This window comes from Periplaneta americana, chromosome 3 (genome assembly GCF_040183065.1).
Source record: "Periplaneta americana isolate PAMFEO1 chromosome 3, P.americana_PAMFEO1_priV1, whole genome shotgun sequence".
Lineage (NCBI taxonomy): Eukaryota > Metazoa > Arthropoda > Insecta > Blattodea > Blattidae > Periplaneta > Periplaneta americana.
The window spans coordinates 116,813,512-116,827,389 of NC_091119.1; the positions used below are offsets into that span (position 1 = coordinate 116,813,512).

The following is a 13,878-nucleotide window of genomic DNA, read 5'->3' on the forward strand; positions in this document are numbered from 1 at the left end:
GTATACGCTCGATTGATGACTTGTATTGAGAAAACCTGTGACATAGACCAGCATCCTATGATGCATTCTGGGCAACAACTTTGCCAGTAAATTGGTCTACACAACACTGGCTTCATATGGGTGTATGATGAACAGTTAAGTACCCATCATTAGTTTAAAAAAATATAAATAAATAAATAAAATAAAGAAAGACTATGTGGCAGGATTCTGGAGGATGCTCCCCTGCTGGCATTCCATAAAATGTCCATTTATCATTAATCATCATAATCATCATTGTGCTGGAACGATGTACAGTACCTGGCCACATTATTATAATCACTCACATTTTTACTATACTTTACATATTACTTCCTCATTTGAACTCTGGTTTCCTTTCTTAAGCAGAATTCACATTACATATTTAATTTTTAAACAGTTTAAGTAAAATTACAATTATAACAATGTTAATTCAAGAAATGTTGGTAAATAACGAACCACACCTCATTTTTACAGAAATTTAAGTATTTCGTACGACCTCCTTTGGCTTTAATTACAGCTTCAATTCTCTTTGGCATGCCCTCAATACACTTCTGTATTATTTCCTGGATGCTCTCATTGTGATTCCAAACATGTATCAGCCTTTCAATAGTCGAACTTTAGTAGTAATACATTCTTTTGCCATCTCTCTTTTTACGAGTATCCAGACGTTCTCAATGGGATTCAAGTCCGGTGAGTTTCCTGGCTATGGCAAAAGTGGAATGTTTTTGGAAGTAAGAAATGTTTTGACTCTCCTAGCAGTGTGGCAAGGTGCACCATCTTGCATAAAAATATATTTCTCCCAATTTGGGAACCATTCGTTCAGCTGAGGGATAAGCCTGTTTTCCAATACCTGGGTATATTGATCTTGTTTCATTGTTCCCTGAATAATGTAGAGTCGTCCTGAACCTTTGCCTGATATCACAGACCATATCATGACTAATATTGGGTGTTTAACTGTGTTAACCAGGCATCCAGGAGCAAAATTTTCTCCCTTTCGTCGACGTACAAACACTGAAAGGTTGCTTCATCGGCGAAGCAAACCTAAAAATTGTCAAAGAAACTGATAAAATCTCTAAATACTGTATTTAATACTTAAAGACAAATTTTAGAGTTTTTATCAGTTTCTTTGACAATTTTCAGGTTTGCTTCTCCGATGAATCAACCTTTCAGTATTTGATGGACGAAGCAGTGTTTGTTCGTCGACGAAAGGGAGAAAATTTTGCTCCTGGATGCCTGGTTAACACAGTTAAACACCCAATATCAGTCATGATATTATCTGTGATATCAGGCCAAGATTCAGTACGACTCTACATTGTTCAGGGAACAATGAAACAAGATCAATATACCCAGGTATTGGAAAACAGGCTTATCACTCAGCTGAACGAATGGTTACCAAATGGAGAGAAATGTATTTTTATGCAAGATGGTGCACCTTGCCGCACTGCTAGGAGAGTCATAACGTTTCTTACTTCCAAAAATATTCCATTTTTGCCATGGCCAGGAAACTCACCGGACTTGAATCCCATTGAGAACGTCTGGATACTCGTAAAAAGAGAGATGGAAAAAGAATGTATTACTACCAAAGTTCGACTTATTGAAAGGCTGATACATGTTTGGAATCACAATGAGAGGATCCAGGAAATAATACAGAAGTGTACTGAGGGCATGCCAAAGAGAATTGAAGCTGTAATTAAAGCCAAAGGAGGTCATACGAAATACTGAATATTCTGTAAAAATGAGGTGTGGTTGGTTATTTATCAATATTTCTTGAATTAACATTGTTATAATTGTAATTTTACTTAATATTGTTTAAAAATTAAATATGTAATGTGAATTCTGCTTAAGAAACGAAACCAGAGTTCAAATGAGGAAGTACTATGTAAAGTATAGTAAAAATGTGAGTGATTATAATAATGTGGCCAGGTACTGTAATCACCTCTCATGGCGTGTCAAAAAATACTTAAAGGGGCGCTGAACTAAAAATCACATAAACATTTAATTATACACACAATGGCCTTTCTACAACTTATGGTTTCCAAATGATATACCTTTAAACATGCATACTGGCAATGCGTGTGATGTCACATTGCTGTGCGACACCACAGCGAGTCCATTCTTGGTTTAGTTATCATGTTACATTCACTATAATCCATTCCAAAAAAATACCGTTCTTTTTTTCATAACAAAGCATTCAGTGCGGCAGTGTGATGTCAGAAGCAGTGGTGGATAAAATTTATTCACTCATATATTGAAAACCATTTGATATTTTGAGTTGAGGTTTCCAGTGCTGTCATCATCTCCCTGTTGTCTACAACATACGAAGAAAAAATATATATATATATATTTTTTCAATGTCCCTTTAAGGTAACAAAGAGTTCTACAAGTTCGGTTGATACTCCTAAAGAGGGGATACAATGATCAATAACGAAATTTAAAGTGTTTATCAGTGGAAATTCCAGGAAATCATTTCGAAAATGATCCTCCAATGATCCATACATTCTTAAGTTAGATGCCATGGAACTAATCTGCAGCGCATATAAGGATCATCTTCAAATTTATACAGATGGATCTCTAAATCCTGATGATGGGAGATCAGGAGCAGGGTATTATATTCCAAAATATCAAGAAAGTTATTTCATACCATGTTCATCCTCCTCCAGTCTTGACACTGAATTGCAAGCTATTGATGGTGCTCTTCAGTGTGTTACTCAAATTTTCGAAACATCTATTTGCATACTTACAGACTCCAAGGGGGTTATATTTAATATAATTAAATATGTACCAAACCTATACGCACATAGAATTATTCCAATTCAGAAACAAGTAAACTAAAAAAACTCCAAAAGGAAATAACATTTCAATGGATGCCTAGTTATTGTGGTATACCTAGAAACAAGAAAGTCAATAATATTGCAAAACAGGCAACATATTTGCAATCAAGACCTCTTCAAGTGATATCTCTATCCAGTGCTTTTGCTTCAGTAAAGTCTCATTTTATAAACCTATGGATCAACAACTGGCTCTCTTCTGACAAAGGAAAAATTTTACAGTCTGTACAAAAGAAACCAAATGACCTGGAAATGTAAAAAAACTTGCCCAGACATGTTCAAACATTTTTAACAAGAGCCAGAACAGGTCACATTGTCACACAATTGTACCTACACCGATTTCACATTTCTGATAATCCTACTTGTCTGTGGTGTAATAATCATGATGAAGATCTGGAACCCATTCTTCTATACTGTCCATCCATAAACCACAAAAGAAGTAAATTAAAATCATCAGTACAAGTTGCAGAAGACACAGCCCTGCAGTATATATTGACTATACCCTAACTCTGGCTACTAGCAACGGGCATCTATAATGAACACTGATCAAAATACCCCTAATTTCTCATGAAAAACAACTGAATAGACTACAGTGGACTTTATGTTGTCAGCAAAAAGCTGGATACATTAAGAAGATTGATTGATTGATTGATTGATTGATTGATTGATCAGTGGGAGGAGGAAGGGAAGAAAAAATCTCCAAACAAATAATGACAAAATCTACACTTCATTATACTTATCATCAGTATTATGTTAGAAGGTGGCCAATTCATACATATGTACTTTCTAGAGTCACCATATTTCTAAAAGGAAAAACGAGAATAACTTTGACATTTTAGAAAAACATAATTTTACCTTAGAAATGGACCACCTATAAGCTCCATCATGTATCATGTATCAGCGAATTCACAAAATTCTTTCCGTTGTGTATGTCTTACAGTGTATATACGAAAGTACTTAAATAACTTTATTAAATTAACTCAAAATCAATAGTTTATCTGATGACGTCTGTAAGCAGTTGTTTACAATGTGAACTCTACAACCAACTTCAGCAAGTGTTTGTTTGTTTTCCAATGGCGCTTTTGGAATCATTTAACCCATTTTGCTTATTGCCTCTCATGGCAAGTTCCCTATTTAATTCTGATTGCAATTTTGTACATATATTATTCTTTCCTGTCCTATGAACACTGCCAAAGTTGGAATTTATATTGTCTGCAGAGTATCACACAATCTTCTTTGTAATGCGTTATTTTTTAAAATTGCAACTGTTATGTATTTAATAAGGAGTTCTAAGTTTCACTGGCCATTTCACCGAATTCAATCAATTTCACGTGAACCCAAGTCTCTGGTATGAAATATCTTATTGGTATTGGAACAAGCTTTAATTCACTCTTATCAGTACACTTTTTAGACACTTCACTTTATTTGTTCCACTCACAGTAACCAAATATTCCTTCAAATCTTTATTAAATACTTTCTTTCCGACATTTTCAACAGCAACAATTACACTTCAATGCATCACAACTGCCTACAATTAGACATGAATGAACTCAATAATGTGAACTGAGCTAGATCGCAAACATCAAAATTCTATGCCAGTACAGGTGTTGTGAGTATATTGACTTGTACCAGTGTGCAGTGATGAAATAAAAGTGCGGGAAACTGTAATTGTATGTAAATTCACAATGCATGTGACAATGATGTAATCAATGGTTCATACTATGCATCAATGTCTCAACATATCTAACTAGAGGTGTCCAAATTTAGAAGTACCCTCAGTTTCCTAAGAAAATTGAGGCCAAATGATGAATATTTTCATCTACCTCTGGATCCTTGGACACGATGTAAAATTGTGTAACAGTCTGGGATAAATGAGGACATACGGTAGCTCTAATATTGTCTTCTCCCTGCAAAATAGTGGCTTAAGATTGCAACATTTTGCGAAGTGTACCAATACAACAGTCTGATAACAAAACGTAAGATTATGAAACAGATGGTTATGTCGAGTTTCTCAAATGTTATACTTTGTTAATATGTAATCATTTATCTCTTTACCTGACATCTACACTGAGAGTGAAGTCTGAAGACTGAGCAAATGTATCCTGAGGAGAGATGTGCAAGTTTGTAGTTCTATAGACTCGCAGTTGTTCCACTCCACCTGCCTCCTGCAACATAGTAAATTACTGAAATTGTCATTTATTTCTTTCAATACTCCTACCATCTCCTTCACATATTCCAGAATGAAATTAATTCTAATTGCAAATCTTAATCCATTTCTCTGAAATAAATTTACCATATTTACATGTGTACTGGCCGCTTTGTTTAAACAAATGTAACAATATTCAGGGTGTGGCTATCACATGGAAAATTAAAAAAATGAAGCTTAATCCACTTTAATTCTTAACCTATAAGAACTTAAGATGCACAGATATATAAAAAGACAGCCGACTGTTACTTCAACAACTCAGTCCCACACACAAAAACTCCTCACATCTAACTGGCAACTTCAGACTCTGATGCACATCGAAAATTGTTCTTTCCAATGCACAGTGGTCCAAAATGCAAATCTAGTAGGACAAAATTAATAACTTCTCACCTATCTAATAGATTTTTACGAAACTTTGTACAGTAGTTACATTTAGCATATGTTTTGTACATAAATTCTCAATGTGTTTGTATAAAAAAAAAACTATCCCATTATAGGGAGTTAATTTAGACAAAATTATCAACTTTTCCCCTATCTAACAGATTTTTGTCAAACTTTACACAGTAGTTACAGGTAACATATTTGTTTTGTATACAAACTCTCATTACATTTGTGTAAAAGAAACTACCACATTATTGGGGTGAAATTAGACAAGATTAATAGCTTTTCTCTTATGTAACATATACAGGTAGCATATTTGTTCTGTATACAAACTCTTATTACGTTTGTGTATGAGAAACTATTCCTGCACAGGGGGTGCATTTAGACAAAGTTAATAACTTGGCTTCTATATAACAGATTTTCAGATATTAATGTATTGCTGTTTGATTCTTCACTCTGCACTACATTTTGGAAAAGTCTGAGTCTGCTCAAAGCAAACTTGTGTTACTTGCATCACAAACTAAATTAAAGGGCAAAGAAATATCTGTCATGCCATGTTATACCATTGCATATACAATAACACATAAGAAAAAATAGTAAAATACCACATTTAAGGTGTGGCAGCTTTCATGGAGCAAACTCAAATATTATTTGCAACTTTTAACATATTCACTAGAAGTGGGGGTGTGACAGTGTTTTGCATCGCAGCTCCCAACTGTCACAGTTCCAGAAAAAATGACTCCAATAGATAATAGTGATTTTGTCACAGTATATGATTTTTGTGTTCAGATGATTCTTGGCGATTTTGGGGCTCTGTTTCCTGTCGGTAGATTTCCAAGTCGTCTATTACTCAATTTCACTGCCATCTACTTATCTCTGAACAAACCAATATCAATGTTTCTCATCAAGAGCCAACAGATGTTTGTGTTTATCGCTCTTCTGCAAATTGAGTTGATATACCAGTGCCTGTCTTTTATCAACAATAGTGATCAGCACGGTGAGTAAATGTTTACAAATGATTAAGTTAATCATTTGTGGAAAAATATAGTGAGTGCATAGCTTCAGTACCGGTATCAAAGAGTTGCGAACATTAACCTTTTGAGTAGGACAAATTAATTAGATCCCTGTTATGTTCTCCTTCAAGTTACTCTTCTAACTTGCAATTGTCTAGACTATAGACCTGTCACATATATGTACATTGGTCGCCTTTGCTGGGAGTCACATATTGGGCAGAGATGATTTCTCGAAGCTGTGATTTTGGAACTGTAGTCACAGTCTGAACCAGTCACAAACCTATCACAGTGACAAAATCACACCTCACCACCAATATTCACTTAGCAGAACTGCTTTTGCTGCTGCTTTAGTTACCATTAGGAATTAATATAGTCTGTTACCTTGAAGTAGTTGAACTCACCGCAAGCCACAAGTGATCCAGCACATCTTCAGCAGAGAACCTGAGTTCTGGTTGGACTTGCAGCATGTGTGCTATCAAGTCTTTAGCAGATATTGAAACCTCATCCCAGTATGGAGAGCTGAACTCATAATGACCTGTCAGAATGTGGTCAAACAATTCTTCCTGGTCATTGTTTGTGCTCACAAATGGTGGAAATCCACACAGTAGAATGTAGAGAATAACACCAGCTGCCCACACATCAATCTGAACAAAACACAATGCAGTAATTTCCAGTTTCATTAAGAAACAGATAATTTGAGGAGAAAAAAGGAAAACAGACACACTAAGGCAACTAATTCAGGAAAAATTTACTTTTGTAGAGTGTACAGACAATAATTCTTTCGGGGGGGAGGGCAGACTGTAATTCTGACCATTATTTGGTAATCGGAGAATTAAGAGAAAGACTATCGGTAACCAAATGAGTAGCAACAATTTAATATTAGTAGACTCAATATTCTGAAATTAAAGGACGAGGAAACTAAAGCAACATTATCAGGTCGAAATTTCACTTTAGGAAGATCCAACGAAGTTGAGAAAGAGTTAGATGTTAATAGCGTATGGGAAAATATCAGAGATAGTATTAAAATTGCAGCTGAGCAGACCATAGGTTATTGTGAAACTAAGAAAAAGAAACCGTGGTTTGATGAAGATTGTTCCAAGGGAGTAGAAAGAAGGAAACAGGCAAAATTGAAATTCTTACAGGATCCAGTTCAGGCGAATAGAGATAATTATTTCAATGAAACACATGAAGCAAGTCGTACGTTTAGGAATAAAAAGAGATTACTTGAAGGAAAAACTGAATGAGGTAGAAACAAATAGTAGGAATAAAAACATTCGAGATTTATATAAGGGTATAAAGGAATTTAAGAATGGGTATCAGGCAAGGGTAAACATGATCAAGGATGAGAATGGTGAGTTGCTTGCAGACTCTCATTCAATCCTGAACAGATGGAAAAACTATTTTGGGCAACTACTAATGTACAAAGGCCAAATAGAAATGATCAGGACGAAATTGAAATACAAACTGCTGAGTCATTTACACCCAAACCCACACTTTCTGAAGTCGAAATTGCGATAGAAAATCTGAAAAAGTACAAGTCTCCAGCTGTTGATCAAATTCCAGCAGAATTATTACAAGAGGGTGGAAGCGCATTATCTAGTGAAATTTATAAGTTTGTAATTTCTATTTGGGGAAAGGAAATTGTACCAGAACAATGGAACAAGTCCATAATTGTACCTATTTTTAAGAAGTGGGACAAGACTAACTGTAGTAACTTTCGAGGAATATCACTTTTGTTGATGTCTTACAAAATTTTGTCCAATATTTTTTTGAGAAGATTAACTCTATATGCAGATGAAATTATTGGGGATCATCAGTGCGGTATTAGGCATAATAGATCGACTGTTGATCAAATTTTTTTGTATTCAACAGATATTGGAGAAAAAATGGGAGTATAAGGGTACAGTACATCAGTTATTAATAGATTTCAAAAAGGCATATGACTCGGTTAAGAGAGAAGTGTTATATAATATTCTTATTGAATTTGGTATTCCCAAGAAACTAGTTTCATTAATTAAAACGTGTCTCAGTGAAACTTACAGCAGAGTCCTTATAGGCCAGTTTCTATCTGATACTTTTCCAATTCACTGTGGAGTACAGCAAGGAGATGCACTATCAACCTTACTTTTTAGCTTCGCTCTACAATATGCCATTAGGAAAGTTCAAGATAACAGAAAGGGTTTGGAACTGAACAGTTTACATCAGCTTCTTGTCGATGCGGATGACGTAAATATGTTAGGAGAAAATCCACAAACGATTAGGGAAGACACAGAAATTCTACTTGAAGCAAGTAAAACGATAGGTTTGGAAGTAAATCCCGAAAAGATAAAGTATATGATTATGTCTCGTGACCAGAACATTGTACGAAATGGCAATATAAAAATTGGAGATTTATCCTTCGAAGAGGTGGAAAAATTCAAATATCTTGGAGCAACAGTAACAAATATAAATGACACTCCGGAGGAAATTAAACGCAGAATAAATATGGGAAATGCGTGTTATTATTCAGTTGAGAAGCTTTTGTCATCTAGTCTTCTGTCAAAAAATCTGAAAGTTAGAATTTATAAAACAGTTATATTACCGGTTGTTCTGTATGATTGTGAAACTTGGACTCTCACTTTGAGAGAGGAACAGAGATTAAGGGTGTTTGAGAATAAGGTTCTTAGGAAAATATTTGGGGCTAAGAGGGATGAAGGTACAGGAGAATGGAGAAAGTTACACAATGCAGAAATGCACGCATTGTATTCTTCATCTGACATAATTAGGAACATTAAATCCAGACATTTGAGATGGGCAGGGCATGTAGCAGGTATGGGCGAATCTAGAAATGCATATAGAGTGCTAGTTGAGAGGCTGGAGGGAAAAAGACCTTTGGGGAGGCCGAGACGTAGATGGGAGGATATTAAAATCGATTTGAGGGAGGTGGGATATGATGATAGAGACTGGATTAATCTTGCACAGGATAGGGATCGATGGCGGGCTTATGTGAGGGCGGCAATGAACCTGCGGGTTCCTTAAAAGCCATTTGTAAGTAAGTATACAGACAATAATTTGTAGGATTCATACCTTAAGGCCATATCCAGTCTCAGCCAAAATTTCTGGAGCCACATACGTTGGAGTGCCACACACTGTAAACAGAGGTTCTGTCACCACTTGAGCAAGGCCAAAGTCTCCAAGTTTCAACAACTTAGTACCATGCCTGTCAATTTGAACCTGGGGAAATAATAATAATAATAATAATAATAATAATAATAATAATAATCATCATCATCACGGGTGTTCAACTTTTTGTATGCTGCAGGTCAATTTCAAAATATAATTTATATTAAGTTGACCATTCATCCCTGAAATTGGATACATATACTCGACTGATTTGGTCTCTGATTTGTTAAATTATTTTGAAATTGATGAGTCAGTGTTTTAAAATGGTAGTTGCTTATTATACAACTGACAACAATGAACAGGTTCATAGATGGCAACGAACAAATCTGTCATTCTTGCTGCTTCTTTTTTGCTCCAGCCATGTTAAATAGCTTGTTAAGACTTTTAATCACTGTTGTCGATATATGATTAATGTTCCTTGTGACACACTTCTATCTGTGTGATCAGTAGATTTCGGATTTTTAGGCACTTAAAAACTAACTTTTAGGCACCTAAAATAGGCCTCAATTTATCAAAATAGGCACTAAAACATAGATTTAGTCACCTAAAAATACTATTTTATTTGTGTAATTTATGTAATTTCTATCCATACAAACTACAGTAACTATAAAAATGCAATTAATTAGTGAGTATTAAGCATTATGGTATACAGTGACAAAAACAGTAAAAAATATTGTGGTTAGAAACTTTATTTTTGTTAAGTCTTAAATTATGAATATCGGTACGCAATTTTTAATGAATTCATTGGCCTCATTGTTCTAAGGCTGCTAATACGTAAGTGCTCATACTGCAATTAAATTAATTAATTTACCATTGAATTTACAATTAACACATTATTCATAATCACAATTGTCACTGCAATATCTAATGTTTTTCTCTAATTTTCTATTGTGAAACTTCGCATTTTCTTAGATAGAACCATTTTATAAGCAAAAAAAATTCTTTCAATGATACCGAAACAATGGATGCATATTTAAATCTAGCAATATTTGCCATACTGATTTCTTTAGGGAGAACTACATTCTCCTGATTCATCACATTCCCACTTTCTGTTCAAGTGTTCAACGAAACAGACACCTTTCAGGAATTTTTTCATTTCTACAACCAAACTATTACAGGATATTTGAACCAAACGCACCCCATGACATTCAAAACATTCTCTTTCATTACTACACGAAAATTAAAAAATATATACATAACAAATAGAAATAGACAATTTTGGCTCTAAAACCTTAAAAATAGGTCTCAATGGGCAAAATAGACATTTTTAGATACCATAAAACCATTTTCAAACGTTCATATTTTATATAAAACGTGATGATATTTAACTAGTTTTGTTTATCCTTACAGAAAAAATAAGCATTTAACTTAATATCCGAAGGCTCTAAACAAATGTAGATTTAGACACCTAAAATAAGCTTTAAGAACTGTAAATAGGTTCTAAAAACACTGGTTTAGGCTTTTAACAGCAAAATGGATGTAAGAAATATGAAAGTGATAAAAGAAATAAAGTTAATTAACTATACTAATTACCTCTGATTGAGGTTCTGGCTGATATGTATATTATTAGGCAGTACATCTCACTTGACGATATGTGTCAGAGGAAGAACAATTGTTTATATGCACCTGGTCTGATTAGTAGCTAATTTGCGATGTATGCATTATAGGGGGAAAGGAACTAGCCACCCTACACTATTATCTCCTGGCCTAGCTGCCTCATGAGTGATGCCTTATTGGTGTTACTTATGAGGTTCAAACCTTTCTTCTGACAGTTGACTAAATAACAACTATAGTAAATCTATTTATTGACCACAAAGTAAAATTATTTTGATATTCTCATTCTCCTAGTGCTATCCTATTCATAGTTGTCAATGGAATACATCACAATTATTTTTTTCTAGATTTTCAGGTGTTAAACTCATATTTTATCTGAAAGAAACATTTTGTAAGCTGAAGAAGACTTCAACTGACACTGATGTGATAGGTGCATATTTAAATTTAGCTATATTTGCCATACTTATTTGTTCTAGTAGATCTACATCCTCCCCATTCATAGCATCACATACACTATTCAGAATTGAAAATCCAGGATTTTTTCTTAATACATTACTCCATTTATCCCTAACCCTTCCTGTTGCACCTTTTACTTTAGCTTCTGTGTCCTTAATGATTGAAATTTGTTCCTGAAGAGATTTCCCCTTTGCTTCAAGTTTCGTTATACAATGAGACAGAAATGAAAAATTTAATTGGATGTAAAAAATATCCCTCTTCAAGGTGCTATCCTGCAACAGTTCTTTCACAGCTTTCACATAATTATGTCACACTGTCTTCTGACAATGCATCCACCACACCGGCAACTTCTCCTAAGTGTTCAGCATAATACACTGCTCCTGTTTTTAGATTATTTTTGTCTTTATTGGTTTGATTTGTAATTCCTTATTATACTGGTTTTATTTCCTTTGAATTGCTGCAAAAAATCCAGATGCCCCAGCAAGTGATTACAGGTTCTGGAGGAAGAGAGATTGAAGGAAGCATTTGTCAGAACAATGCTACTCTCGATGGGGATTTACAGAAGACCTTTTTCATGTTCAACACAAGGCTATTAATTGCAGGGAATTCATTTCTGATGGTTTTAGCAACTCTATGTAATGCATGGGCTAAACAGATTATGTGGACCATATTAGGATTAAAGGCTTTCAGGAGAGATGAAGCAGCATTCATGCAAGATGCAGCATCGCTACTCAAAAGAAGAACTTTAGATTCCTCAATACCAGTAGGAAATAGCAGCTGTCGACTTTTGTTAATAAAATGTGTGACAGTGTGGCTGTTGATTTTATCTAGCTGCTTTGAACAAGGGAGATGAAGGGATGAAGCTTCATAGGGATCCATTTTCCCGACAATTACATTTCCATTTCCAAAGCACTGATTCAATATGAAAAACTTATTAGATTACCAGGAAACAATTGGCATTCATACAGTCCTCTCTGTAGATTGAAAACTCAAAAAAGTTTCATATCCATTGTTCAAGAATTAAAACAGAAAATCAATATCCCGAATTTAAAAGAAAACCTACAAATTAAACCAAACCCTTTAACTCTATTAAATATGGAATATAATCTAAATTTAACACAAGAAATACTGAAATCAGAAGTAAACACTGAAATACTAAAACAATTGTCTTTAGAGACAATTAATATTAGATACCCTCCACAAAACTGGCTTCATTTATACACCGACGGATCCTTGATCTCCAGAGAACAAGGTGCCGGTGCAGGTGTTATGTGCTGTCTCTTCTCACTTTATAGATCTCTTGGGTATGGAACAACAAGTTTTGATGGAGAAATCATTGCAATAAGTGAAAGTCTCAGGAATCTTCTATGCTACACCAGTAAATTTAAAAATGCAGTTATATTGTCAGACTCCAAAGCAGCTATTCTATCAATAGTCTCTAAACACACACCTTCATCTCAAACAGCAGAAATAAATAAAATGCTCTCTCAATTAATATCACTCAATAAAAGAATTGTATTCCAATGGATACCATCCCATTGTGGAATCCTGGGAAACGAGAATGTGGATGCTTTAGCAAAGAAGGGCAGCACTGCTACTTACAGACCTGTTACTAAATCTACGTATTACTCTGTGAAAAGATTTATTAAATCTACATACTTAGACTTCAACAAACAAAATTTGATAACACATCCCATGGGAAAAAATGGAACTCTCTGCATCAAAATCCACAGTTAATTCCCGATTTACAACGAAAATCGTCTGTAGCTGCATTTAGATTGGCAACAGGCCATGATTGTTTGGCCAAACACCTGCATAGAATTGGAATATATCAGTCCCCTAACTGTCATTGTGCAACTCAAACCAAGAAATGGATTCGGAACACCTCAAAATCTGTGCTTCAGTGGCTGGTCATGATAATATCTTTGAAAAATATTGGAGTGCAAGAGGTCAAATGACTTTATTGTCAAACGCCTGGCATTAGAAAACAACAACAACAACATTTCCATTTCCTATACACCTGCCCCATAACATCACTGGTTTTGTCTACACACAAGCAAATGCAGGAATTACTCCCAATGCTTTCACGATTTGTTTGCAGAGTGGACTCATGCAGAATTCAGTTCTTTCTCAAAGTTGATACAGATGGGACGGATTGCTTTCAATACTTAGTTAATAAAAATAATGTAAAAATTACAGTACCTGTCTATTACAATATTGACAAAAAATCACTTTCTCCTGTTTATTATAATATTGACAA

The 13,878-nt window shown here is 34.7% G+C and overlaps 1 protein-coding gene across 5 annotated transcripts in view; it reads right to left on the minus strand.

Annotated features, from left to right (window-relative positions):
* The window catches only part of LOC138696412 (serine/threonine-protein kinase GA29083), a 72,784-nt gene that overhangs the window by 18,101 nt on the left and 40,805 nt on the right, over nt 1–13,878 (minus strand). For 2 of the 5 annotated variants that reach the window (XR_011331374.1, XM_069821356.1), the window contains exons 9-11: nt 9,513–9,659; nt 6,848–7,090; nt 4,902–5,011 (exon numbers count right to left, since the gene is read on the minus strand). Coding sequence is in view for 4 of the 5 variants with exons in the window: in XM_069821356.1 (XP_069677457.1) it covers nt 4,902–5,011; nt 6,848–7,090; nt 9,513–9,659 (500 nt within the window). In the remaining variant the exon portion in view is untranslated. Of the gene's footprint in view, nt 1–1,503; nt 2,327–4,901; nt 5,012–6,847; nt 7,091–9,512; nt 9,660–13,878 lie in introns of those variants that run through there. The other 3 variants (XM_069821355.1, XM_069821354.1, XM_069821357.1) reach the window with 3 other exon arrangements.